General features: G+C 34.0%; 2 protein-coding genes across 5 annotated transcripts in view; both read left to right on the top strand.

Moving 5' to 3' along the window:
- Positions 1 to 3462, top strand: part of LOC111058157 (RNA cytidine acetyltransferase) — a 41678-nt gene extending 38216 nt beyond the window's left edge. Inside the window, exons 17-18 of the mRNA XM_039439305.1 lie at positions 1000 to 1382; positions 3309 to 3462. Coding sequence (XP_039295239.1) covers positions 1000 to 1382; positions 3309 to 3414 — 489 coding nt within the window. The 3' untranslated portion in view covers positions 3415 to 3462. The remainder of the gene's footprint in view (positions 1 to 999; positions 1383 to 3308) is intronic.
- Positions 3463 to 7075: 3613 nt separating this feature from the next.
- LOC111061019 (phosphatidylinositol 4-phosphate 3-kinase C2 domain-containing subunit beta) overlaps positions 7076 to 26004 on the top strand; it is an 83710-nt gene continuing 64781 nt past the window's right edge. Inside the window, exons 1-7 of one of the 4 annotated variants that reach the window (XM_039439298.1) lie at positions 7077 to 7270; positions 8072 to 8194; positions 12214 to 12376; positions 14169 to 14306; positions 15549 to 15714; positions 17406 to 17522; positions 21412 to 21746. In XM_039439298.1, coding sequence (XP_039295232.1) covers positions 12214 to 12376; positions 14169 to 14306; positions 15549 to 15714; positions 17406 to 17522; positions 21412 to 21746 — 919 coding nt within the window. In that variant the 5' untranslated portion in view covers positions 7077 to 7270; positions 8072 to 8194. Of the gene's footprint in view, positions 7271 to 8071; positions 8195 to 12213; positions 12377 to 14168; positions 14307 to 15548; positions 15715 to 17405; positions 17523 to 21411; positions 21747 to 24078; positions 24218 to 26004 lie in introns of those variants that run through there. The other 3 variants (XM_039439297.1, XM_039439300.1, XM_039439299.1) reach the window with 3 other exon arrangements.

Raw genomic sequence — 26004 nt, 5'->3', positions numbered from 1 at the left:
CTCCGGTTAGAGCGCGAATCCGGTTATAGTGCTCTTACAAGACAGGACCGGCCAATATCCCGTATAATTATGTGTATTTTGGATCTTTTTATAACGCGGTGTATCTCCGGATGTAGCGCTGTTTCCACATAATGTCCCATAGCTTTATTGTTGCTCTCAGTGAGTGAAATTCCACAAAATTAAACAATTCACCAGTGACTGGACAAGAGTGCTATTTATGGAATAGTTGCGAGCCTCTCCCACCTCTTGCAATTCCCTATTATAACCAGTTTGTATTGTATCAATCACCCTTACTCTTTCCCTCTATGTTACTGTACTGGAAAGACTTTGTGAACTGGACATTGTCAGTAGACTGACAGTGGTGTTCATGATTTTGAAGCATATTGTGAAGTGAAAGAGGAATTTTTGAAGCCTCCAACTCTTTCTCAGGCTTTCAATCAAGTGAAACACATGATTTCTTCTCATGAGTGTAGGAAATGAGAGTGATGACATGATACTGTAAAATTTGTATGAGATTTCAAGTAGCATAGACAGAAAATTCCTAAATTCTAGAAAAATTCAAAAACTATCAATGAATATTTTAGGAAGTAAGATCATAAAATATTTATCAAAAACGCGTTCAAAGTGATCAGTATATAAAATAAGAATGTCATAGTAATTTAAATAGCTTTTTAGTGCTTGATTGTCTTATAACCCATTTCCATTGTTGATAAATGACAACACTGGTTATAGCGCTGCTCCGGCTATAGTGCTCAGAACCGGATGGTCCCTTCAACCGCGTTGTAACCGGAGTCTGCTGTATGTTCATTGTTATTCGATAAACAATTCGATTGTTATTCGATAAACAATGAATATAAAGTTAACAATAGAACAGCGTGTAACAACGTGTCAACTGACTTATGGGCCACTCTGTATATAACGTGAATGTTAATATTGGTGAGCTCTATTCATATAATTGTCTTGAACATACAATTTTATTTGATGTTGTTTTGTTTGCAGAGTATCCTACTGGGAATCGGTCTCCAGCACAAAACAGTGGACGAGCTGGCCAAAGAAGTAGACCTTCCCGCGTCTCAGCTGCTAGCGCTCTTCAACCGCACAATGCGCCGATTCGTGCAGTTTTTAGGCGGCATCAACGAGCGCGCCGTAGAGCAGTCACTGCAGGCTCCGGATCGTGCTGTCGACAGCGGCGAGTTTGTGCCCACACGGCAGAGCCTCAAGGACGAATTGGAGCAGGCAGCCGTTGAGTTGGCCGAGAAACAGCGCAAAGAGCTGGAACGGCTCAAGAAGGAGAATTTGGGACAGTATGTCATCAAAGGAAGCGAACAGGAGTGGAGTAAGGCGTTGGGAGGGAGTTCTAAGGGGATTGTGTCGGTTAAAAGGTGAGAAAACTGTTTAAATCTGCTGTGTTTTTATAGGAGTGTTCACTTATTGAAAGAATGGCACTTTATTATTTTACAAACGTGACTTTCTAGAAGTATTTTAAGCCTAGGTGATGATGATGGGATGAATGATGATACAATGAAGGTAGAGTTATGAATGAATGATAATACAATGAAGGTAGAGTTATGAATGAATGATAATACAATGAAGGTAGAGTTATGAATGAATGATAATACAATGAAGGTAGAGTTATGAATGAATGATAATACAATGAAGGTAGAGTTATGAATGAATGATAATACAATGAAGGTAGAGTTATGAATGAATGATAATACAATGAAGGTAGAGTTATGAATGAATAATAATACAATGAAGGTAGAGTTATGAATGAATGATAATACAATGAAGGTAGAGTTATGAATGAATGATAATACAATGAAGGTAGAGTTATGAACTGTGTGAGCACATCCTCAATAACCAATGGTATATCCTTTTTCCAGCACAAATAGAAAATGCTGTTTATTATTTATTTATTAATTTATCTATTTATTGGATAGAGCAAAGAATGCAATAGTCAGAAAAGAAAAAACAGGTTATTTCCGAAACCTTCTTTTATTACTTAATTCAACTTGAATCCTCACGAATGGGCAGTTAATTTTTCATTTTTTGAATAGTGTTTACAAGTTTGTGTTTCTTCAATGGTTCCAAATTTTCTTAAATAATTCAATATTATTTGTTACAAGTGGTAATTGAGTGTAATATTTCCAATCAATTTATTAATTCAAGCCTTCTAAATTCAAAATTTATAGTTTTCATGTTTATTTTGGACTAGAATTTTGTGAAAATTGTACACGTGAAATTATAACCTCATCTTGGGCTGTGTCACCTACAAATTTGGAAGAAAAATAGCACAAGGACCTTATTATTTTATCTACCAATGTTATTACATTAGTCTCATTTGTATTGCAAATAAATGAAATAAATGAAAAAATTATTCAACAATGCCTGGCAGTCATAGATTCATGCAAAGCGTCGTAAATCTTGACAAATACTATAAAACTATAGACAGCCAGATATTAGGTGAAACTTCAATCTAAGGATCAACAATACGAAACATTCTATAGTGAGGTCCACGTTATAATGGCAGTGTTTGATTAGCAATGGTATTGCTATCCTTGTCTATCATTCAACAAAGCAGATAGCGCTTTCTCTTTCTCGTATTGCTCTTTTGTCAGATCGTCTTTTAACAATGTAGAATTAATAATTAATTAACAAAATATTTCATCTTAATTATTAAAATTCATTATGAAAACATCGAAAAATATAATTTCTTGCTTAATAAAATATAATTAATTATTTAAACGAGAATTATCAGTTAAGTGCAATATTCGACTATAATTTGATATTTTAATCATTCTAAATTCAAAAATTTTAGCTCATATATATTTTTGGAGAGAACTTTGAACTTTGAACTTTCCTCAGTAAGAACATAACCTATTATTTCGGACATTTTATTATTTATCAAAATTTGGGAACAGAATAGTTTTGGGCTATGCCTGTTGCTCTATCCCGATCATATTCATATGATTTGTAATTGTATCAAAAATAAATAAATAAGTAAAACATCAATAAACCTGTATAAGCTACGGCCTATAGAAGACATTGACAAGACTAAGGATCGGCGACGTTGTTCTGCTATCTTTCTCCACACTCCACTGCCATTATAACGTGGACCTCACTATAGTTTCAGAGGAAGAACAACCATACTTAGCACCAAGTAACTTCCACTACTGATGTTTTCCTACTAGAAGCTGCAAAAAACTATTGGGAGAGAATCCAGGGTAAAAATTTTATGGTGCTGTTTTTAGTGTAAATATTTTTCCAGATTAAAATTAATTAGTTTTAACATATTTTTTATTTTTCAGCGGAGAAAAACGCATTGGAAACGAATCTAGCAATTTGGATGAGATGCTTGCTCCACCATCATCGAAAAAGAAGAAGAAAAAGGGAGGATTCAATCAAAAGCGATAATCTGTTGTTTATGATAAGTGTATTTTATTATTAAACTTGTTTTTAGAATGTTGTGTGAAATTGTTTACTAAGCCTATATGAGAGAAACCTGGTCTACAGTGCCTAATTCAATAATCAATAAGCTCTAGATTTCGTTCAATCGATGTCACTTGAGTTTCAGTCTCAACTCACACTTAAGCGACTCAGGTCGAGAAGAGACTCGACTCTAGTCGAGAGCATGTGTTTCCAAATGGTGACACTTAGACCAGTCGACTCTAGTCTCCGCGACTGTCACCATTTGAATACACCTGCTCTCGACTAGAGTCGAGTCTCTTCTCGACCTGATTCACCTAGGTGTGAGTTGAGCCTTACTCTCATGGATCTAACAAGCTTGCACTGAACGAGAGGAAGACTCAAAATCTAATCTGCACTTGAAGGCGGTCGGGGGATCGCAGTGTGAAGCTGCTTGAATTCATGATGGATGCCACATTAACATGAAAGTAGCATGTTGACATTATCTGCAATAGACTGTCAAACGTCACATATCTGATGCGCAAACTGAGAGTTCATGTTTCTTTGGAGTACCTATAGTGAGGTCCAAGTTATAATGGCAGTGGAGAAAGATAAGAGAAAAATCTGGTGTGGCGCACTCACACAACTTTCCTTGCCGTTATGAAAATTGATCACCTGACGCTAGTGTTCCCGCGCAACTCAAGTTTACTATTCAAAGATTTGAGCCAGCTGGTGACAGGGCAATAACGCTGCAGACACACGAGGTCTGCTCTCTTCATAGTGAATCATTTAATAGAATCAACAGTTTGCAATTGGATAATCACATTTTTTCGAATTTCGAGCTTATTTTTAATTTTAGATGAAAATGTTACTGAACATTAATTGTAGAGATTCTCATGCTAAATCTATTCCACTCGAAATTTTTTGTTTAATTGTATCTGAAGCCTTATAATTGAGAATCTAAAATCAAACTTTGCATAGATGGGGCGGAGCTCCTGGAATTTTTACAGATATAGGATTTGTGGCAGTTGATAGAGCTTATCGATGACCGTTTCAGGTATAACTTCAATCAAAATCATTGAAGCCGTTTTCGAGAAAATCGCGAAAACCCTGTTTTTGACAACATTTTAGCCGCCATCTTGAATTGCATTTGATCGAAATTGTTCGTGTCGGATCATTATATTGTAAGGACCTTACGTTCCAAATTTTAAGTCATTCCGTTAATTGGGAGATGAGATATCGTGTACACAGACGCACATACACTCATATACAAACACACACACACACATACAGACCAATACCCAAAAACCACTTTTTTGGACTCAGGGGACCTTGAAACGTATAGAAATTGGGGTACCTTGATTTTTTCGGAAAGCAATACTTTCCTTACCCATGGTAGTAGGGCAAGGAAAGTAAAAACGTTGCCGAACCTCTGTCTTGTCAATGCCTTCTATAGACGGTAGCTGATACAGGTCTATTGATGTAATATTAACTGTTCATTATCGTTTAAAATCAGTTATATTCTATTAAGCAATAAATTACATTTTTTAATAATTTCATTATGAATTTACATAATTAAGATGAAATATTTTATAATTAATTATTAATTCGACATTGTTAAAAGACGATCTGGCAACAGAGCAAAGCGAGAAAGAGACCGCGCTATCCGCTTTGTTGAATGAAAGACAAGGATAGCAATGCCATGCCAATTAAACACTGTTATTATAACGTGGACCTCACTATACCTGGTTACGGCATACTATGGCCTCTTCCACAGCCATATTAATTATGGCTTTGGGGTCGTGCAGGCGGCTGCAGAAAGATCCCACTCCTACAAAAGAAGGATCTCCGGATCATCACCTCGTCTTATCGGCTGGAACACTGTGCGCCAATCTTTAGGAGACTGAAGATTATAAGCCACACTGTCTATCTTTACTTTAGGCTATTTACTTTACTTTTCGTCACAATTATCAAACTGCATTAAGGGAGCAACGCTCCCGCAGTATATGACACGTCAAAACATATCAGTATCTGTTCATTATTATTAATTCAAGGTGAAATAACTTCAATTACAACTTTAGTTTGTTCATAAGTTTATTCACAAAAGTAGGCTACTAGACATACCAGTTCACAGGTTCCTACATCTTGGAATTCAGTTCAGTTCGCTGTTACTGTTGAAAAGAGACCAACATACCTTTCAGGAGAGAGGACATTGTACACAGCCACAGCACAAGGAGAAGAAATAATATCAATTTGCCTCATACCAGTCTGACTCGATTGCATAATAGCTTCCCTGCCCGAGATACTTTGTGAGTATGGCACTCTACTCCTTGGATGAAGAAACCTACTCCTTGATGAATGTTTCCTGAGATCTATGAAACCTACTCCTGGATGAATGTTTTCTGTTTTATGACTGACCTCCCATCTTGATCTTAGTTTTTGGAGGAGACAAAGCATACAACTATGAAGGAGGAAATAAAGGGATATCTGCTTATAATTATGAAGGTGGAAAACAAAATTATGAATGTGGAAAAGGAGCATCAGCTTACAACTATGAGGGAGGAAATAAAGGAATATCTGCTTATAATTATGGTGGTGGAAAACAAGATTATGAATGCGGAAAAGGAGCATCAGCCTATAACTATGATGGTGGAAAACAAGATTATGAATGCGGAAAGGGAGCACTCAAAATTTTCAATATGATGCTTGCATATTTCCGTGAGCAGGAGGAGAAAACCTTTGAGAGGACACTTTGTGAGTATGGCACTCTACTCCTTGGGTGGAGAAACCTACTCCTTGATGAATGTTTCCTGAGATCTATGAAACCTACTCCTGGATGAATGTTTTCTGTTTTATGACTGACCTCCCATCTTGATCTTAGTTTTTGACGCAATCTATCCAGAAAATGGTCATGAATTGAGATTACTGAAAAATCGCCATATTATAAGCATTAGATTGATTTCTTATCTCACAAACTTCAACTGGGTAGGCCTACTTAAAATTATTTCATTGAGAAATGAAACAGATTACTCTGATTATAAGTTGAACAATGAAAATTCATTGTTTAAAAAGAATACATTTTTTGTCTCTATATTATTTTATATCTTTTTTATCGTTTCAGCTCATTCTTCTGTCAAAATTTGTAAAACCATGCAAACATTGATTTGATGTTCGGTTTACTGTAATGGGAGAGCTAAAAGATAGATCTTCATTATTGAAGACTTGAAACTGTCCCGCTCAAGGGACTTGCACAAATTCAATGTAACCAAGTTAATTAATGGTTCTAGAAATAATACAGTAAAATTTAGCCTTGGTTGCACAAAAGCTCGTTGAATTTTAATCATGATTAAATGGCACGAGAGCCAATCAAAGAAGCGTTCTTTTCAAAAAAGACTTCTCTGATTGATTTTTGTGACAAATAATCGTGATTAAAAACATGCTTTTGTGCAACTGGAAATTAGTATTTTAGAATACTGTTATACAAAGTAGGTACAGATCATAGTTACTTTTTAAACGGAAATGATTAAAATAGTTTTTCATTAAAGGAGTTCGCTTTGAAAATTCATGAAATTCTTCTCAACTCAGAATAATCCTTATCTAACGTTTGAAAACTCGCGGGCTACTGAGCTATGATTGTCGATGCAGTAGAAACGCGATCATACAGGCAGTGGCTTTTCTTGTCTGAAGGTTTTGTTGAGTTTATATTTTTTGTACAGTGCATTTATGTCATTGGCTGTATTTTAATTAAACATTTTATTGTTTTTCAATTTGTTAAGAGTGTATTTATAATGAATGTGATTAGAAATATAAATTGCATTAGACTTTTTACATATTTGTCAATCTATAGTTGAAACATCACTCAAAAGTAAGTAGATTTCACTGTATAACCTAATCATATTCAACAGGCTTCTTGTTTTGTGTTGTCAAAAATCTTTGTTCATGATTATTGTCTCTTAATTTATTAAAAAAGTTTATTTCATGGCTTCAGTACTCTCTTCTATTTATTAAGGAAATGTACTTGGGAAATTATTAGAAAAACATGCACAAAGCAAAACTAAAAGATAGACTACCTAGGCTACTTATGAGTGTCAGATCTAACTTATGAGAATAATTTTGATTTATAATTTAGCTGAAAAATTACAATAATTTACCAGAGGTTTTCATACCAACAATTTATTAATTTAGACAACTTCCCTGAGACCAACTGTTCCCTACTGTTGGGAAGACCAACAATGTAAAGTAAATGAGCTGAGTTTTGTTTACAATCCAGAGATTTTATAGTCTACAACTCTCAACCCATTATAAAATCCCATAGTTTAATTAAACGTTTGATTACTTGACAGTTATTTAATGTTGTAAATGAACTATGCTATCAATAGTATCAGCTTTGGAATCGTAGAAAAGATTTCTTTTAAATATTAATCTTGCATCAATCGATCTAAACAAAAAGGAATGCAAGTTAGAAAATTTCAATTTTATTGATTGGCATCAGAAACGGTTAAATTATATGTTCTATTTTCTTATTAACAATATTAATTACAAATTGGATGTTGTTCTTTTTCAGTATTCATTAATTTTTAATCTTTAAATCAATTTCAAAGAAAAATTGGAACTTAATTTCTTTATTCTATCTAAGCGTTTATTAAATTATTTTCTATTGTTTCAGATGCAAATAAAAACTTAGAATTGAGTGATATGAAAAATTCTTATTGCCGTGGACATCGGTAAACCTATAAATGCTGAAAAATAAAATTTGAAGCAAGGAAATCTGGAATATTTGCTTGTAGATGTAAGTATATTCAATGATAAACTAAAATTATACATTACTCAATCAAATGAAATCTTATTTATTTAGTGCATGACTTAAGTACATTTTCTTTTTCGTTTTTCTGTTCAAATAATAAGATTGAATAATTTAAGTTTAAGTTTAGCTCACGCCTCAAGCAAATCACAGCCTACAGGCTATGTAAGAAATGCTACATATATTTGTGAAGCACTGAAAAACACAGAAATGTTAAACTTACTCTAAAATACACAATAATCTTCAAAACGTTTTCAATCGATGCTTCTAGTAATTTTGTTTTATTCATTTGCAAGGTCAGTTTAAAATTATATTTGGTAATATAATTTCCAGAAACCGATTCCGACTATAAATTTAGTTGAGGCTGATCGGCTGTAGGAGACAATCGATCCATAGATCCGTGTACGTGATAAGTCATATAAACATCTCATTTCTGTTGGAAATACAATTGAAATTCAGCCTTGAACAGTAGCTAGAGATTTTATGTTGCATCTTGTTTTAAAAAAACCTCTTCTGAATTGTTATCAAATATCGTACTGAATAATATATAAGTTGTTTATAAAATAAAATTATAGTACCCATTAAAATTAATAAAATAATAAAAATTGTAACGTAACTTACAATTCTAAATTATAGCCCTGAATTCATACATTAAAAAAAAATATAAGATGTTATTTGCCCAATGTAAATAACGTTCCTCCTCAGTATTGTAATTTTTATTACTAGATCTTTTAAATTGAGATTCAAACTTGAAAGAACAAAAGGCAGTCATTTAAAATTATTGGTTTTAATCATTAAATATTAAAAATGATAACATAAACAAGTTCATATCTGAAATAGTTAATCGCATTATGTCATACTTCAATGTAAACACGTATTTCTAGACAAAACATTGCAATACTCTTTGTTCGTACTGTCATTAGTAGTCTATTCTTTAAAAGTCTCAAAATATAGATAAGAAAAGTAGGAAAATATTCGTAAAATGAATTTAAACATCGGAAAAGCATTCATTATGTAATATATGTACTCTGATGTTTGTTCCTTTGCGATGTCAGTTAGTTTTGTTTTAATGCATTACGTTTGACAATCAGCTTATTTTATGTATTAGACTAGACTATTCTATGCAAATAATATAAATGCTTTGACATGATTATTGAATCATCCTCTACTTATTTTTAATTGGAGCTATCTCAATAATAATAATTATCATAACGGCTTGTTAAACTTATCAGTAAATTCTTGATTACTAACATACATGTTACACTAAATAATATTAAAGGGATTTCCGATAGGCTTATCTTCATGTTAGATTTTTCAAGTCGTTTGATTGCAATTATTTACAAAGCAATTAGTACAAATAGCCTATATAATTTCAGATTTCCATATTGCAATTTGCAGAACAATTAGATTATAATAGTAAAATTCCCGTTTATTTTTGTGGCTATATTCATTTAATATTGTTATTTTATATTTTTATAAGTGAAGCTACACCAGCGCCTTTCCGAATTATCCCAACTAATATATACTATAACTATATCTATATCCAACTATATCTAACTAACATTCAGAATAATGCCAACAGTATGTTTGGCAAATTAATTACTGACGACTTATCTTCTATGTAGGACGTATGTAGGCTGTAAAAAGAGATGGAGAAGAAGAATGATAGAGAGAGTGAGAGAGCGAGTCAAGTGAGAGTGAGAATGATATCTATGTTTGAATGGATTTAGCGTTCATTCTAAAATAATGAGGACGATCTAACTATAAAATTATTTAATATCAATTTGATGTTCAAATATTGAAATTTAACGATGCTATTTGTTTATATAAGACTTGTCCCTGACCTTGTTAAATTTATTATAGTTTAGAATGAATTGATTTTAAAATAAACGGAAATATTAAAAACCAAATATTGAATCCTAGTGTAACCAAGTTATTGAATGAATTTGTACTTTGCTGAACTGGAAGAGAACACCATTGGTTCTGATGGAAGCGTACACAAATATTAATTCTACCAATGTAATATATTGCATGTATCAATGTATAAAATTGCTTGTACCAATGTGTGAACACTACCATAGGAACCAACGGTATTATTTTTCCTACCGAGAAGAGCCGGATTCATTTGAGAGCAGGGCTTTAGTTGCCAAAATAGTTGTGTAATTCCAAATGATTAAATAAATAAAATAATGACGCTGTTCACTCATATTTGTTGAAATCATTACCAAGTTCATTCCACTCCATTGTAAATATAAATTATGTAACCATCAATTTGTCATTAGTTGTAATAGTAGAAATAGCTTAAATCGCTTACAATGCACACTTGAAAATATTTCAATGATCTTTCTCCTTTTGTTTTGCGAAAATGTAAATTTCAAACAATAGATTGTATCGGTGTTTTGTTTTGCTATGAGTCATTTGAGTCTGTGTTGATTTTTGCAAGATGGGGCTGGATAGTTTAATGAGTTTAAGTTTTGATAAGTGTATATTATATCTACATTATGTATAATATTGATTACTTGAACTGGAAAGTCTAGAACGTTCAGTTGATTTGTACAGTTTTCTCGTTCATACGAGTACAAACGTGGTAGAGAACAATAGGTTCAGCAGAAACGTTTCTTTCACCAAATATTGATTAATGATAGTTACAAGTTTCAAATATAGGTAGGTTTTTCTATCCACCCCCAACAATTTAGTCATGCAGACTAAAACTAGTCTGAGAGAACCATTTTCATTACTCTATATTTCTTACAATATGAATGACTATGAAACTTTAGTTATTATTATATTATTTTTCTGTGCATTTATATTTTGTTTATCAAGTACTTGGATTATTGATGAAATTCAACATCCATAGATTATCATCCATCAACAGAATTGTTTCATTTGTACTGCTGTTATTAGATTAAAAAAATGTATTTCTTATTTTTAGAACTCGTGGCTGGAGCTCAAGGCTTCTTTTTCCAGTCACGCCAAAAACTATTGTATTTTTGTATTTTAATATGAACAAGAAGAATAAAAAAGTTCATCCATTGATGACCCAAGTAGTTCTGAGATTATGAGAGCAGTAGAAATTATATAGTCTGCATACACTATCACTAATTAATTTTAAACTTGTTCAAAAGTCTTCATTCTCTTCGTAGACTTCCTACAATTGAAGCCCACAATATGAAAACCTTAATTTTGAAAGCAATAAGATCAGAAACTGAATTAGAATAGAATATACCACTCACTGTAAATGTGTCCAGTCGTACATTTTACATGAAAAGTCAAGTTAGTGACTGACCTGATTATTATTTCTCCAACTCAGTAGTAAGCCTTATTCTCAGTCTCTTTTTAGGATTAGGGCTAAGGTTTTAGGATTAAGTTCAGGGTTTCTACCTGTTTCCTTCCACATATTTTTGTATATAAATGAATAATAAATTATATCAATAGGACAACTTGAATTTTAATAAATGAAGTGTTTTATCTAAGTGTTTATATAAAAAAATCAAAAAAATAGGGTACAGTGATTTTTATTAATAAATTGTAGTACATTACATCAAACCATACAATTTATTTATGATGATGAATAAGTTGTTTAGTAATTCTGCTAACCGATTGTTCTCAATAACACCCACCATCATAATTAGTATGTTATTATTCTATTAGTTTTTGTAATGTTTCAGCAATTTTAATTACCTAGACTAGACTCATAGTTTTCTAGTTTTACTTTTTTCATACTAGTTTATATTTATTATTTAACTTGATAATTTTCTTACCTTGTTAATTATACTACGATTATCTGATCACATTACTGGATAGGTTATCAGTATAATTTCCAAGATACTATTTAATTTCTACTTATGTAATTTGAGGAGGAAAAATAAATTCATTTATTATTATTATTAGCTCCTATCTCAACTGTATATATTACAAAATAAATAAACTCATGTTTTCTTTATAAATTTTTTACTTGACTTGTTGATTTTTCTGTTCTATTTTTGTAATTTATGTTTGTTTTGTAGATGTCAAATGCAGGCGGGGCCCAAAATGTTGACTACGACAAGCAGTTCGAAGAGGACCTTGAAAAGGCGCGGGCGCTTAGTCTGGAAACGCTGGCTATGGAAAAATTTCGCATGGAGAAGAGAATGGCCGAACTCAGACTCCTACAAGCCAAAGTGCAGGAAGGTCAGTCGAAAATCTTCTAAATAACGAAAAATATCTGCAATATAGTTCCTACTTATAACAACAAGCCAGCAAACTAGCTATAACAGCTCTAACCATAACTAAAAAACTATACAGGCCAGCTAATGATAAACAGAACACAATTCATTAAAATGATTAAATTAATCATTTAGGGCCGGTTTCCGAGCTTGGGATTTAGGTAAGCTCTAGACTTTGAACAGCTGGAGTCAGGAAATTGGCTTTCCAAAACGGGGCGTAGTCGCAGTAAATAGTTGCAGCGAAATAAATCTTTATTTTCTTATTTTTATAATATTGGAAACGTTTTTCCTTGTCAAATTGAAACGTTCCTAAATAATTCACAATAGCTGAAACTTTACACTATTTTATCTTCATGTTATTTTGTGTTTTCTAGTTTTTTGAAATTTAATTCAAACGTGACAATGACTACGACTACGTCCCGTTTCGGAAAGCCAATTTTCTGACTCCACCTGTTCAAAGTCTAGAACTGACATAAATCCCGAGCTCGGAAACCGGCCCTTAATCACATTAAACAGCTGTTTATGACCGCAGTGTCTATAGTTGAGGGATTGGGCAACTCGACAAAGTTTTTAAAAATTGAAATTTTATTTTCACACTACAACTATGTTAAAAACAAGAGTTCGGGAGCCAAGTGCTCTCGTCGAGTAATTGTGAAGAAGTGATTAAAAACTATTAATTAAGGAAAACAGTTAAAGATATTAGAAATAGATATTATAACAATGGGGTTGAGTATTGCTATTAAATATATTTAACTTATGACGTGCTTACTACAGTTGTGTGGCCTTTTGTTATACGTAGGTACCATGTTGTATAATAATATTTCAGGTCAATGATCTGCTTAAGGGATGAAAACATAGTGGAGAGGTGAAAGTAGAGGCTAGCGGAGAAGGTAGCTGAGAGTGTTGATGAGTATTTCATGTATTCAAATGTGTTGAAACATAGTGGGACGGCGAAGGTAGAGTGTAGCAGAGAAGGTTGTGAGTGTACCTCAGAGTGTTGAAAGTAATGCGTGTATTCAAATGTGTCAGAACATAATGGAGCGGCGAAATTAGAGGCTAATTTAGAGGATAATTTAGCTGAGCATTTTCAAGTAAAGCAAGCATCTAAAAATGTTTTGCTTCATTCTACCTTCTACCCTATCTTCGCCGCTCCACTATATTCTGATACATTTGAATATATTATTATGCATTACTTCTAACACTCTCAGCTACCTTCTCCGCTACCTTTGCGCCCCACTTTGTAATCTTTTCCAGTAATACTCCCAAAATCGTCTGAAGTACCACTCTGAATTCTATTTCTCCACTCTTTCAATTTTGGTTTGTTATGGCCATTAATATTTTGTGTGTACTAATCTGAAATATTCTATTCAATCTTGATATGTTTTCTAAAATCTGTTTTTTGTTTGTCATTATATTTAGTAAGCATTTTAGGGTTTGGTCTTGTTGATCCTTTGATATTTGTGTGTTTTGTTATTTTATTTTATATGGCGTTATTCAATGTATCTGTACATTTGTTAAATAAAAATATTTGAATTGAATTGAATCCTCTCAGAATCATTGATTCAATTTTGTGCTTGTGTGTGTAAATGGTTTTCTTCACATAAATAATTGGTTCAAACATTTACTATTTTTTATTCAACAGTATTTTGCGACTCTATAAACAAGTTTGAGTGACTTATTAACATACTTTTAACAATATTTTACCACTAGATGATAAGGTTTGAGTGACTAATGATGTGTGTGTTTGCGCATGTCAGGTTTGCAGCTAAAAGCGACTAATAATTTGAAAGTGTCGAAAGCGAATAGTGTGTCGAGCGGAGCTGTGAGAAGGAGCAGTAGTGTGGAAACAAGCGTTGAGCCGCGTTCCAGACCAAGGCCTGGCTCTTTCAATGCAGGTTCGTAAAATCAAAACATATGTTGTTACTGTAAACATCCACTATTGATAATTACAATTTGGCCTACATTTTTCAAGTCTCCTAATACTATTATACAATCCTATGTATAAAGAAAGCCAAGTATTGAATCAAATGTTTATAGGTATTTACAGGTATCATTTTTATCTTTTCACTGCATTTTTTATGTATAAAGCTCTGCTTTCCGATAAATTTCTGAAAAGTAATACAATTGGTTCTTGTTGGGGCGTGGGAACCCAGGACCTCTAGGCTGCTACGCAAGCAGTCTAGTTCATTTCTAAAGTTACGCAAGTAAATAAGTTTTGTCACAATAGTGTCAAATTCCTGTCAACAAGAAGTCATTTAAAAAACTTCATCTCAATTTAAGACTTCTGTCTTGTCTCTATTGTTTTCTATCTGTCTCTATTTACTGTCTTCTCAGGGATCTGTCACTATTGTGACAGTTTACCTTGAATTTTACGTATAGAGTACTCACCTTCTTTGCATTGAATTCGTCTCTGTTGGATAGAGAAAAGATAGCATTATTTCTTATGGGTCTCTTTCTTATATTTCCAATCTGTTAATGTGCGGATACTCATAAAAACGTATTGGTTAATAAACTAATTGGTTAGGAACTTAATTTATCGAATTAGGTACCATCATTCAAGATTAGACACATTCGAGAGAATGATAATTATTAAACGTAAATCCCAATTAAATGCTGTAAATCACCCCGAAGACTTCTGCTACTAAAAATGTTGACAACAGGTTTAACAGGTAGATGGAAATTCGATGGGAGCTACTATCCAAAAATTATTTGCCAGCACGGGAATCGAACCCGGTACCTCCTAATTGCTAGTCAGGAATGCTACTTCTGCTACTAAAAATATTGGCAACAGGTTTTACAAGTAGATGAAAATTCGATGGGAGCTACTATCGAAAAATTATTTGCCAGCCCGGGAATCGAACCCGGTACCTCCTAATTGCTAGTCAGGAAACCTTTACAAATAATTTTTGGATAGTAGCTCTCATCGAATTTCCATCTAGCTGTTTACCCTGTTGTCAATATTTGCAGTAGCAGAAGTCTTCGGGGTGATTTACAGCATTTAATTAGGTTTTTCGTTTAATAGTAATCATTCATTGATTAGCATTTGAACAATAGCAATTTCTAATTTATTTCCATTTGTACATTTGAGAGAGGTTAAAATTTGTTTATTTGTTTGATTAATTTGTTGTTGGGTTTAGGAGTGCCACTGTTGCCGAAACTGCGCCCCCCGCCGACGACTGTGCGGCGCAACAGTGTGACCACCAATCCACCTTCGAGCACACCTTCAAGTGACCTTATTTCGTTCCACAGTCCTACCGGTGCGCCCAAGGCCCCCTCACAGGACCTTACCGACCTCGAATTAAGGTCAGTTACCAACCTGTAATAGATTGCGTTTGAGTATTCAAAATACCAGACTTATAACCGTGTTCAAAATCGATTTCTAGACCTTTTGACTAAGGTTCTATAGTGAGGTCCACGTTATAATGGCTGTATTTGATTAACATTGGTGTTGCCATCCTTGTCTATCATTCGACAAAGCAAATAGCGTTATCCTTATCTATAGTGAGGTCCACGTTATAATGGCAGTCTTTGATTGGTAATGGTATTGCTATCCTTGTCTATAATTCAACAAAGCGGATAGCTCCTTCTCGCTTTGCTCTGTTGCCAGATCGTCTTTTAACAATGTAGAATTAATAATTAATCAACAAAATATTTCATCTTAATTGTAAACATTCATTATTAAATTATTGAAAAATATAATTGATTATTTTAAACGAGAATGAACAGTTAATATTACATCAATAAACCTGTATCAGCTACCGTCTATAGAAAGCATTGACAAGACAGAGAATCGGCAACGTTGTTCTCCTATCTTTCTCCACTGCCATTATAACGTGGACCTCACTAGATTATTTGTCTTCGTTATGAATGTACTCATTTGAATGAGTACTCATTTTGAATGTACTCTGGTATCTTCATTTCAATGTGACTATTTTTATGATTGTATTGACTGACTATTGATTGATGACTTATTATTGACTTAAGGGCCGTTTGCAAAGTGAAAGCTTAAACTGAATTCAATCAGCTGTTGGCTTTAACTCGAAATGAATCACATTATAACAAATGATACTTGATATAGATTTAATCCAGTTTAAGATGAAATTTAGTTTAAACTGACACTGTGCAAACGGCACTAAGCTATTGAATTCTTGTATCTGTTTTACGTCTAGTAAAAAAGGCGATCCTTATTTAATACCTATTTGAAACTGCTGGGTTTTGTCCTAGACAGTAAATTGAGTTGGAGTAGCCTCATAGAGTTTCTGTGTAAGAAACTGTCCAGAGTTATGTACCTACTAAGAAAACTAAAATGTTGTGTCAGTAGGGAGGTACTTATTCTGACTTACTATGGTTTGTTTTATTCCCATCTCAATTATGGGCTCCGTCTTTGGGATAACTCAAGTGATATGAAGAAGGAATTTATTTGGCAAAAAAAGTAATTCGCTGTATTGTTGGTCTAAGGAGTGTTGAAAGCTGTAAAAATAGTTCTATCGAGCTTGGAATCATGACTCTCCCTTCAATGTACATTCATTGTAACCTGGTTCCGGTTAAAAAAAAACTAACTCTATTAACAAGACATAGCCATCAGCATGAACATAGAACAAGAAATAGGGATAACCTAATTACCCCATACATCAGACTGCAAAAAAACATTTAAAAGCTATAAGTATCAACAATACTTATTATTCAATAAATTACCGACAACAATAAAAAATTTACCACAAAAAAAGTTTATATGTAAAGTAGCACAATGGCTCAAAAAACAGGCTTTTTATACAATTGAAGAATACCTAAGTCATAACGTGAGCATCTGACTGTTTTATATTATATTTGTATATGTATATATGTATACATATGTGTACATGTTTAATGTTATGTATATATGTGTTAGTATATGCAATGCTATGTTTTATCTCCACATGACGTTTGTTTATAACATTTATGTTCGATGACAAGAATAAAGATTATTGATTACCTTTTTCGTTTGTTTATTGCAGTATTAGTGATGAATCTGTGATCAGTGAGAGTCAAGGATCGGCATTCCGTAGTCGTCTAAATAGCACCACCACCATCTCTTCCGATTTCCAATGTTTATCCTCGTCTTCTAGTTCTGTGTAAGTAGCTTACTTGTCAAATTAAAAAAACAGCTGATTATTATTTCATACTCTTCATTGTTTGTTCCCATTACGAACTGCTTGTTAATAATCACTTTTGAACAATTAAATTACGACATAGCAGTCAGATATTTAAAAATAAAAGCAATTATAACTATTATTTAACGAAAATCCTAAATAAATGCTGCAAATCACCCCGAAGATTTCTGCTACTGCAGACATTGACAACAGGATTAACAGCTAGATGGAAATTCGATGAGAACTACTATCCAAAAATCAGTTGCCAGCCCGGGAATCGAACCCGGTAACTCCCAATTGCAAGTCAGGAATGACTGGCAATTCCTGACTGGCAATTGGGAGGTACCGGGTTCGATTCCTGGCTGGCAACTGATTTTTGGATAGTAGTTCTCATCGAATTTCCATCTAGCTGTTAATCCTGTTGTCAATGTCTGCAGTAGCAGAAGTCTTCGGGGTGATTTGCAGCATTTATTTAGGATTTTCGTTAAATAATAGTTATATATTAATTAGCATTTGAATAAATGCATTCTCTATTTAATTCCATCTATAAAAGCTATTAGATTCTACTCACATTTATGGAGCGCTTTCGGACACTAGGCCCTTCCTCAACACTGGTTGACACTTCCGTTGTGGAATTCACAGTTAGTAAGCAGCGTGGGTTGTAGGAGTGGCGGGATTATTTGAATGGTTGGCGGCGGGGGTGGCGGGAATGTTTGAATTTGTAAGTTATTGGAGCAGGAGGTTGAAGAGGCTGTGGGATTTGAAGTTTGTTTGTTCATTAAGGATGTTGTGGGGGTCTCTTTTGGTATGTTTATATATTTCAAACCTCCTACTCAAATAATCCACAGATTCAAACATTCCCGCCACCCCCGCCGCCAACCATTCAAAAAATCCCGCCACTCCTACAACCCACGCTGCTTACTAACTGTGAATTCCACATGGAAGTGTCAACCAGTGTTGAGGAAGGGTCTAGTGTCTGAAAGCGCTCCACAAAATAAGCACTTTTTTCAAATCAAATCAAATTTATTTCCATTCAAAATACATTTCACAAACATAAATATAAATTACAATTTTATGGAAAAATTAGCATCCGCAAAGAAAGAATCTGAGCGCGGATGCGAGTTGTGCTATTTCATAAAACTAAAATACAATATTTACTAGAAATTTAATTAGAAATATGAAAACTAAAACGGAAGTAGAAGAAGCAAAAGAAGCACTTAGCCTAACATTCAATCAGAAAGTTAAAAACTCAATACGAAATATAAAAAATATTCTAAATATAAAAAAATCATTCGATAATATTAACAATTCCAACATCAAAAACACACCTTTAATTACAATTGTTATATTAATTAATTTATAATCAATATTTGAATTGCATACTTCAATCAATAGTATCAATAATTTAGACAAGCAAATGGAGCACGACCAAAATATGAATAACAAAAGAAACCTATTGAAAAATTGCTCCAGGTACAGTAATTTTATTACTATTATTTATGTTTTATGAATATTTATCTATAAATATCTATATTTATAAATATCTGACTGCTATGTCGTAATTATTTATTTATTTATTCATTTGTGGACAGAATCACAAATCATATAAATATGATTAGGAAGGAACAACAGGCTTGGCCCAAATCTATTCCATTCCCAAATTTTGATAAGATAATAAATGTCCAAAAAATAGGTTATGTTTCTACTGTAAAACGTTCAAGTTCAATTTTCGTCCAAAAAAATAGATAAGCTAAACATTTTAAATTAAGAGAAATTGAAACACCAAACTATATTTAATTGTTCAAAATTGATTATTATTTCATTGAATCGTATTCGATAAAACATTAACGATGGTAATTTTTTCAACCTCTGATCACATATCATAAGATACAGGCAAGCGGTAGAGGCGTGATTTTCACAGAGCTTAACAGATTGTCATCCCCACCAAACGCTCTGTGAATGGTGCGGCCAGATCGTTAATTGTTGTCGAGTTATAGACCACGAAACATGGCCCCTCACTTAAGTCTGACGCCAAGTGCTATTAGTGAGGTCCACGTTATAATGGCAGTGTTCGATTAGCAATGGTATTGCTATCCTTTTCTATCATTCAACAAAGCGGATATCGCTATCTCTTTCTCGCTTTGCTCTGTTGCCAGATCGTCTTTTAACAATGTAGAATTGATAATTAATTTAACAAAATCTTTCATCTTAATTATGTAAATTCATAATGAAATTATTGAAAATATAATTGATTATTTTAAACGAGAATGAACCGTTAATATGACATCAATAAATCTGTATCAGCTACCGTCTATAGAAGGCATTGACTAGACAGAGGATCAGCAACGTTTTTCTCCTATTTTTCTCCACTGCCATTATAACGTGGACCTCACTATAGTTGCGTAGTGTTCTTTATTTTTGCAAGCAAAAAGCAATAGTTCAGCATAAATTTGACGATGAATTATTTTAGATTACACAGAAAACGTTGAGTGATAATAGGCTACTGTGCGTGAATGGTGTCTGAAAATTAATGACACTGGTTGGAATGAGTTCCGGAATCATTGTGATACATAACAACTCTGTTTGCATACCAGTGCAATCAAACGGCTTCTCTAGCAAATCAAATGGGATAATTTCGATCACTCACCATACAAACCTGACTCGGCCACTAGTGAATCCTAATTTCTCCAAACTCAAGGCATGAATTTAAAGGCAGAGCTCTTAGTCTAACGAATAGTTCTAAAACAACGTCATAGCACCCCTGAACAACTCATTTGGCGGCAGTATTTCATGAAGAGGTTTTTGGTAGGCTGGTTCACTGGTATTTCAAATGCCTCAACCTTCACGGCAACTGAAGAATAATCATAAGTGTAAGTTTCGTTTTAGTGAAAAACTATTCTTTTATATACGTTCGTCTTTTATTTGTGGTCAATAGGAGGTTGAAAAAATGACCCCTGTACTTATGTTATAGCATAGAGAAAAGATAGCTCAAGAAGATCTCCCATGGTATAGGGCGTTTATGTTCCAACTTTCAATGTTAACTCAAATCAAATTCTTTATTTGCCATAATACAATACAATATTTTCAAAACAAAAACACCATTAAAAATGGATAACTCAAGCTGATAGTCCTAGTAGTTCTTTTTCGTGAAGCCATGTGACGCTGGTAGTTACTCATAATGTGCCGATCTTACACTCTCACCAACAGAACACATAATAATAGACAATAGTCGACTGTTATCGGATTTAGTTAACAAAAAATTTCCAAATTTGGAACATAAACGACCGATATATCATGTGATATCTTCTCATGCAATTTTTTCTCTATGGTTGTAGTGATTTAGGTAGTGGTTTTTTATATCCATATTCTTCAATTATACCAGCTTCTTTTGTAAAAATATGTATTATTTGTATTATTTTAACGAATATAAATAATATTGTGTCTAAAGAATTCAGAGGCCGTTGCAATAAAAATAATTATCTAAAATTAACCTTATCTAAATTTGGGAGAGAAATAGCCTAGGTTACCTTATTTTTTCTCTCCCTATCATTTTAATGATGTACTTATTGTATGAATCAAAAATAAAAATCCATCTTCATAATGAATAACACAAAGACATGTTGTCAACCACTGTAAAGGAAACGTTTCTGCGTAAATATTTTGTTCTCTTAGTCATAATTATACTATTTGTAATTAAAAATTCGACTGAGTCACTGTTAATGTTGTAGAACCGTTCCATAAGGAAATAAAAACACACATATGTTGGCAATTCTACCAGGGGTAGAATTTGACAACACTGGTAGAATTTGACAACATATGTGTGTTTTATTTCATTATTTGTAATTGTTTGAATGAATTCTCCAACTTTCAGAAGAGATATCGGCTTCGACATGAAATCGCTAGGTTTGGACACCCTCAACCTAAACAGTAGCAGCCCTATACCGCGCTCTAACAGTGTCAACAGTCACATTTCCACTATGCTGCCACCCACTATCCATGCGTCCAGTTCACCGCAACCTATCGGATTCAACCTGCCCGACATGTTTGCTCATGCGCAGAAGTCGCAAATGGGTCCTGCGCATTCGCAGATGACGCATATGGTTTCTGCGCAGCCGGCGTTTATGGGCGCGCATCCTCCCGGATTCAAGATGACGGTTGTCGACCAATCGCGGAGCGGTGGCTTGTCGTCGCAGACTTCTTTTAACGGTCAGTTTGAGATTCGTAGAATTTTGTGTTAATTAATTAGTAGTAGTAATTGTGTTAACTATTAACTAGTTGATAGTTAATTCAGTTAATTCTGCATTATACTTTATTCATTCTAGTCAATTCTTTGTATTAACTAGAATGATCGAAGAAAACGGAGCAAAGGTAGAGTGTATCAGAGAAGGAGATGGTATCTGAGAGAGTTGAAATTTGCATTAATTTAATCTCTCTCATTTATTGTATTAATGATGAAGGGTCAAAACATACCTTTGTTGCAGTTTTGTATGAAAGAAGGAAGAAATAACTTAGTGGAGAGACGAAGCTAGATTGTATCAGGAAAGGTGGCTGTGAGAGTGTTGAAAATAATCTATGTATTCAAGTGTCTGGAGCGACGAAGCTAGAGTGTTTCAAAAAAGGTAGCTGGGGGTTATTTTATTTATTCACAAATGCAACTCTTCACAATAATTTCAAGTGCAGGAGTTGAAAATAATGTATGTATTATTGATATGTCTGAACACATTGGAGTGGTGAAGATAGAGTAGAAGGTAGAAGGAAGCTTAAGGTGCGTACAGACTTTCGCTCTGCTCTGCAATCGAACGTCACTCGAGCAGATCGATTGATGATCGACCGGGGAGCGAGAGTGGTCGCGAGAAGAGCTATCATCTCCCGTAACGTTCATGATCGGAGCGAAGGCGGAGCGTGTTGGAGGCGCGTATATCTGTGCGCACCTTGAGACATGCATCAATTAAACACTCTCAGCTACCTTCTCTGATACCATCGCGTGCCACTTTTGCGGCTCCACTATTTTTTGACCTATTGTTTGTTTGAATTGAATTTATTGCCAAAATTACTAATACATATTTGTACAATATTAATTACAAGAGTATACAATACAATAATAGACATTGATTTTAACTTGAGTACAACAATATTATCAATGTAATATTTGGCACTGCCAACATACGAAACCTTGTGTGTTGGCAGTGAGATGCAGTTCACTTATTCTGCTTCAAGTACTTTATATACAATTCAAATTTTATAATGTTAAAGAAAGTATTACAGTAATTTACAAAAATCGCAAAAGCTTGGAAAAAACAAAACTTAAGAATACTACATATTATATGATAAAGTGATATCCAATTAATTATTGTGACGTCTTGAGGCCATCATGACAGTTAATCTTTCAAAAAAAGAAAATAAATACAATAAAACTAATCTCCTGCAAGATACGTGGGACAATTACATACCTGGTTCAAGAACCTGAAACTCATAAGTGATGAAGTTTTCTGTAAATGGTCTTGAAAAATTGAATACGTTAGGTGAAATGTGTTCCAGTGTTCCTCACAGTGCTGGACTGCTGGTGCAACCAAACGGCTTCTCCACTAAATTTAATGGGATAATTTCGATCACTCACCATACAAACCTGACTTGGCCACTAGTGAATCCTAATTTCCCCAAACTCAAGGCATGATTTTGAAGGCAGAGCTCTTAGTCTAACGAATAGTTCTAAAACAACGTCATAGCACCCCTGAACTCATTTGGCGGCAGCATTTTATGAAGAGGTTTTTGGTAGGCTGGTTCACTCAACGAGTTGACGAGAATCGACAACAGTGGAGAGAACACGTTGAGAGAGTGGGTAACGGAAGAATCCCGAAAGCTGTGATTGCGTACAAGCCAGAAGGGAGGAGAAGTATTGGCGGACTAAGAAAAAGGTGGGAGAATGTTTGAAGGCGGAACAGGTATTAATGCCTACCCCTGTAACAAGACGATGACGATCATTTTAATAATGTAGCTTACTTATTGTATGAATCAAAAATAAAAATCTATCTCCATAATGAATAAACACAAAGAGTTCTTGTCAACCTCTGTAAAGGAAACGTTTTTGGGTAAATTTGTTGTTTTCTCGATCATTATCACATAATTTGTAATAGTTTGAATGAGTTTCTCAACTTTCAGAAGAGATATCGGCTTCGACATGAAATCACTAGGCTTGGACACCCTTAACCTAAACAGTAGCAGTCCTATACCGCGCTCTAACAGTGTCAACAGTCACATAAATCCACTATGCGTCAACTATTGTGTTTTTGGATGAATTGAATTGTTTTTTAATTATTTGAATGAATTTCTTAATTTACAGAAGAGATATCGGCTTCGACATGAAATCACTAGGCTTGGACACCCTTAATCTAAACAGTAGCAGCCCTATACCGCGCTCAAACAGTGTCAACAGTCACATATCCACTATGCTGCCACCCACTCTCCATGCGGCCAGTTCACCGCAACCTATCGGATTCAACCTGCCCGACATGTTTGCTCATGCGCAGAAGACGCAAATGGGTCCTGCGCATTCGCAGATGACGCATATGGTTTCTGCGCAGCCGGCTTTTTATGGGCGCGCATCCTCCCGGATTCAAGATGACGGTTGTTGACCAATCGCGGAGCGGTGGCTTGTCGTCGCAGACCTCGTTTTAATGGTGAGTTTGAGATTCGGAGAATTTTGTGTTAATTTTATTTATTCAACTAGTTTTAACTATAATGAGGTCCACGTTATAATGACAGTGGATAAAGATAGAAGAATAGCGATGCCGATTCTCTGCATTAATTAATCATATTTCTATACTGTCAAAAAATAATTGGCACCGTTGTGAGCCTAGAAAAGGATAGTACCAACGGCTTTGTCAAATGATAGACAAGGATAGCAAAATCAAATACTGTCATTATAACGTGGACCTCACTATAGTTGATAGTTAATTCAGTTAATTCGTCATTATACTTTATTCATTCTAGTTAATTCTTTGTATTAACTAGAAAGGTCAAAGAAAACGGAGCAAAGGTAGAGTGAATCAGAGAAGGAGATGATATCTGAGAGTGTTGAAATTTACATTAATTTAATCTCTCTCATTTATTGTATTAATGTTGAACGGTCAAAACATACCTTTGTTGCAGTTTTGTATGAAAGAAGGAAGAAATAACTTAGTGGAGAGACGAAGCTAGATTGTATCAGGAAAGGTGGCTGAGAGAGTGTTGAAAATAATCTATGTATTCAAATGTGTCTGGAGCGGCGAAGCTAGAGTGTTTCAGAAAAGGTAGCTGGGGGTTATTTTATTTATCTACAAAGGCAACTTTCCACAAGTATTTCATTTCAAGCCCAGGTGTTGAAAATAATGTAGGTATTTAAATGTGTCTGAACATATTGGAGTGTGAAGATAGAGTAGAGGGTAAAAGGAAGCTTTCAATTGAACACTCTCAGCTAACCTCTCTGATACTATCGCGTGCCACTTTCGCGGCTCCACTATGTTTTGACCTATCCTATTTATTAAGCGAGCAATTTCTGTATATTTATATGGTTATGTGGTTATCTGGGTATGTGGTTATATGGGTATATATTTATGTTCAACGTATCTCGAAAACGGCTCTAACGATTTTCACGAAATTTGCAACAAAGTGGGTTTATGATATGAAGATTCGATTGCACTAGGTCTCAACCCTTGGATAACTCGCTGAAGGACACTAAAAGGATAAATACGTCCTCGGAAAAACAGCTGGAAATTTTGTCGTCTGTCGATACCGTAATGGAACAGAGTGAACGAGTGCATGTGTGTGGGATGATCCAGCTGATCTCACGAGAAGAAAAATTCAGCAAGAGAAACTTATTTCTCTTTTTTTAGAAAACATGTTTACTTCAGAAAGTCCAAAATAGTAACTAGATGCTGTTAGTGATACATAGTATATTAACAAAAATATTCTAGCAAACATAGTATATAATTCTAAATCGAATTCATAGTTTATCTATTTGCAATTGATGATGTGTTTGTTTTTTGAAGTGTAAATAAATTTTTATTTTGATGAGTGATAGTAGCTTAACCTAGATTTTGATTTGGACTGTAGTATAAATTTTAAAAGGGACAGTTTTGGGCATAAGCCTGTTGTGCCTCCTCATATTTAACTGTAAAAATAATTGTACGACTGAGAAAATGAATAAATAAATATAAACTATAAATTCAATCTTTCGTTACAAATTTTCTATGCTTTTACACTCTAGAGCAAAGCTCGGTCACCCGATATTTGATATTAATTTACTCATTTACTTTATATGGTTATCAATCAAGAGTTCTTGTAAATTGAATGCCGAATATACCCTCGAATAATAATCTACCATAATCTGTTACTGTTGATGAAGTATTGGCGTTGAAGGGCGTTTAATTTGTTGATGGAATTGAAAATCCATAAATCCATATGTTTTCCTTCTGAATAGTAGTTC

This window comes from Nilaparvata lugens, chromosome 12 (genome assembly GCF_014356525.2).
Source record: "Nilaparvata lugens isolate BPH chromosome 12, ASM1435652v1, whole genome shotgun sequence".
In the NCBI taxonomy this organism is placed as follows: Eukaryota; Metazoa; Arthropoda; class Insecta; order Hemiptera; family Delphacidae; genus Nilaparvata; species Nilaparvata lugens.
This window is presented reverse-complemented; position numbering and strand designations above follow the sequence as displayed.